The sequence below is a fragment of the Hylobates moloch genome, unplaced genomic scaffold (genome assembly GCF_009828535.3).
Source record: "Hylobates moloch isolate HMO894 unplaced genomic scaffold, HMol_V3 SCAFFOLD_1, whole genome shotgun sequence".
In the NCBI taxonomy this organism is placed as follows: domain Eukaryota; kingdom Metazoa; phylum Chordata; class Mammalia; order Primates; family Hylobatidae; genus Hylobates; species Hylobates moloch.
This window is the reverse complement of record NW_026652276.1, coordinates 209,977,073-209,980,770: the sequence shown is the minus strand read 5'-3', so window position 1 is coordinate 209,980,770 and position 3,698 is coordinate 209,977,073. Positions and strand designations below refer to the sequence as shown.

The 3,698-nt window shown below is 53.6% G+C and overlaps 1 protein-coding gene across 1 annotated transcript; it reads right to left on the bottom strand.

Annotated features, from left to right (window-relative positions):
* Positions 1–342: 342 nt before the first annotated feature.
* On the bottom strand, positions 343–2,076 carry LOC116814342 (dual specificity mitogen-activated protein kinase kinase 2-like). The gene has a single exon (XM_032761691.2). The coding sequence runs from the start codon at positions 1,824–1,826 to the stop codon at positions 1,200–1,202; it is 627 nt and encodes a 208-aa protein (XP_032617582.1). The 5' UTR covers positions 1,827–2,076; the 3' UTR covers positions 343–1,199.
* Positions 2,077–3,698: the final 1,622 nt, after the last annotated feature.

Here is a 3,698-nt window from a genome sequence, read left to right as displayed (position 1 = left end):
AGTAGCTGGGACCACAGGTGTGGGCTGCCATACCTGGCTAATTTTTTGTATTTTGTATTTTTATCCTTTTGGTAGAGACAAGATTTTGCTATGTTGCCTGGGGTGGTCTCCAACTCCTGGGCTCAAGCAATTGGCCTTCTTTGGCCTCCCAAAGTGCTGGGATTACAGGTGTGAGCCACCGTACCCGGCCTGAACTCATTGTCTTAAATAGGGGGTTGTCCAAGGGTTGAAGAAAAAGATACTGACCATATTATTTGAAAAGCTGACTAATACACTGTTTAAAAACAAGTTTACCCAATGTTTCACAACTTTTCAAACTTCTTTTTTTTTTTTTTTTTTTGCTTTTTCTCTCCCTGTTTTGTTTTGTAACCTAAGGAAGCAGAGGCTCTGAGACCACACATAGCAGCGTCGCCCGTCCCAAGAGGCACGCCGGCAGGTAAGGGCAGGAGAGGAGACCCCCGTTCCTGCGTGCGCAGTTGTCGCCCCGCCACGGTGCTCTCCGCAGGGGTGAGGCAGGAGGGTGGGTGGAGGCGCCAGCCTGTACTCAGCTGGAAGGGCGGGGCGTGGACAGGGACGGTGGGCAGGTCACAAGCGGGACGCGGGGAGCCCGGCCACTGTTACACGGCGGTGCGTGTGGGTGTGCCGGGCTGGTTCAGCAGCAGGGTTTTACACAATCAGCAGGCAAAATCCACTTCTTCCACCTCGGACCGCTTGATGAAGGCGTGGTTTGTGAGCATCTTCAGGTCTGCCCGCTCCGCTGGGTTCTTGATGAGGCATTTATTGACAAACTCCTGGAAGTCGGGGGTGAACACACCGTTGGGCAGCTTAGGAGGCGGCTCGTTCACAATATAGTCCAGCAGTTCAAAGATGGCCATGGCGGGCCGGCTGTCCACCCCGTGACCGCTGATGGGGCGCCCTGGGGGCCTTGGCCGAGGTGAGATGCTGTGAGGCTCTCCTTCTTCCCTGTCGACCACGGGCGGGCCAAAGATGGCCTCCAGCTCCTTGGCGTCGGTCGGGGGGATGGGGTACCTTCTGATGGCCAGCTCCACCAGGGACAGGCCCATGCTCCCGATGTCCGACTGCACCAAGTAATGTGTGCCCTGCAACCGCTCCGGAGCCATGTAGGAGCGCGTGCCCACGAAGGAGTTGGCCATGGAGTCGATGAGCTGGCCGCTCACCCCGAAGTCACACAGCTTGATCTACCCTCTAGAGTTCACGAGGATGTTGGAGGGCTTCACATCTCGGTGCATGATCTGGTGCTTCTCTCGGAGGTACGCCAAGCCCCGGAGAACCGCAATGCTGACTTTCCCCTGGATCTCCTCGGGAATCCTCTTGGCCTCTTTCAGCACCTGGTCCAGGGAGCCGCCATCCATGTGCTCCACGAAGATGCTGATCTCCCCGTCACTGCAGAAGGCCCCGTAGAAGCCCACGATATATGGCGAGTTGCCCTTGTGCAGGACCTGTTGCTCGCGGATGATCTGGTTCCGGATGGCCGGCTTGATCTCAAGGCAGATCAACTTCCTGGCCGTGATGAGGCCCGAGGGTCTGTGCTGGACGTTGGTGACCACTCCGCCGTTGCCCGCGCCCAGCTCTGAGATCCTTTCGAAGTCATCGTCTTTGAGTTCGCCGATCTTGGCTTTCTGGGTGAGAAAGGCTTCCGGCCGCTTCTGCTGCTTGTCAAGTTCCAGCTCCTCCAGCTTCTTCTGCAGGTCCACCAGGTTTGCCTCGCAGGCGCCCTCGCTGGCTGGGGACGGGCCCTCGGCGATGGTAGGGTTGATGGTGAGCGCCGGCAGCACCCGCAGCACCGGCTTCCTCCGGGCCAACATCGGGGCTCCGCGGGCCGGCGGCGGCGGCGGCGCCTCAAGCCGGGGCCCGTAGGGGGCGGGCAGGGAGCGTTCGGCGCCTGCGCGAGCCCGGGGCTGCGACCGCGGCCCAGGCCGGCGTCTGGGAGGCCGAGGGCGGGCGACGCTGCGGGCCTGGGCCGAGGGTAGCCGAGGGGCGCTGGGGCTGAGGCGAGCGAGCCGCCGCCGCTGCCGAGGCCCGAGGGAGGCTGACGCCGCAGCCGGAGTCCAAGAGACTTTCAAACTTATATTTTGAATGTGTTAATTCATTTAATCCTTAAAACGATGACATGAGGTAGGTACTATTATTATCCGCACTTCACAAATGAGGAAACTGAGGCAAACAGAGGTCACCTAGCTTGCCCAAGGTTAAACAGACAGCCACATCCACGAAGCTGTAGAGTCTGGCTTTAAACCCAGATAGACCAGCTCTAGGTCTGTGATCATAACCACTGAACTTTACTGCCTCTTACAGCAGGAGTGTATCTGAAGAAGTAGTGACTTGGAACTGGCCAAGTCTAGGAAGGATCCAGAGTTTAATTCTGAAGAAGGGAAAGGAGGCTGATATTAAACATGCAATATTTCCAGGCTGTGCTCAAATCTTCATGTAGCTCATTTATGATTACAGAATACATTGCTAAAGAAAAATGATAGGCCGGGCGCGGTGGCTCACGCTTGTAATCCCAGCACTTTGGGAGGCGGAGGCGGGCGGATCACGAGGTCAGGAGATCGAGACCACAGTGAAACCCTGTCTCTACTAAAAATACAAAAAAATTAGCCGGGCGTGGTGGCGGGCGCCTGTAGTCCCAGCTACTTGGAGAGGCTGAGGCAGGAGAATAGCGTGAACCCGGGAGGCGGAGCTTGCAGTGAGCCGAGATTGCGCCACTGCACTCCAGCCTGGGCGACAGAGCGAGACTCCGTCTCGAAAAAAAAAAAAAAAAAGAAAAATGATAAAGAAATGATACTCATATTTTGCACAAATCCCCCTCCTCAGAATCAATTTCTAATTACTGTCATTTCTGAAAGAATTGTAAGCAATAAATTCTAACTCCACTAGAAGAGAAGGAAATGTACTGCCCAGGAAGAGTCCTGCAAAACAGAAAAACTTCAAGACAAGCTTAAGCAGTGGTTGCAGATCTATTGCACATTACATTATTTGGATGGACAGGTGAATTTTCTTTGTCCCATAATGTCTTAAAAATTTTGAACTTGAGCTGGGCACAGTGGCTCATGTCTGTAATCCCAGCATTTTGGGAGGCCAAGATGGGAGAATCACTTGAGCCCAGGAGTTCAAGACCAGCCTGAACAACATAGAAAGACATCTGTCTCCACAAATTTTTTTTTAAAAAATTAGCTGGGCATGGTGGTGAGCACCTGTAGTTCCAGCTACTTGGGAGGCTGGGGTAGGAGGATCATTTGAGTCTAGGAGTTTGAAGCTGCAGTGAGCTGTGATCATGCCACTGTACTCCAGCCTGGGCAAGAGAGCTAGACCTTGTCTTAGAAAAAAAAAATTTGAATTTGAATGCTTTTAGCTTGAGCTTACTCTCTCCAATTAGCCATCATCTTTACCACTCCTAGTTACGAACACTATATTACTTCCCTGGACCTAGTAGGCATGCATGGAGAGAGATAGAGATCATTCGTGCAACTAGAGTGATACAGCCAATGAGTAGTCAGTAAAGAACGGAAATTAGGGGCACGCCATTATCAGGGACAGGTCTGTTAGAATCCCATAAAAAATTCCGGTTGTATTCAACCTCCACTGACAATGACGTGGTTCCAGATCACAGTGGATGGAGGAGACTCACCACGCAGAACTGAGTGACGCAGCAGGAGTAGCATCGTGGCAAAGGTAAG

Excerpts from the sequence above, each read along its gene's own strand:
- LOC116814342 (XM_032761691.2), bottom strand. The coding sequence starts at position 1,826 with ATGTTGGCCCGGAGGAAGCCGGTGCTGCGGGTGCTGCCGGCGCTCACC.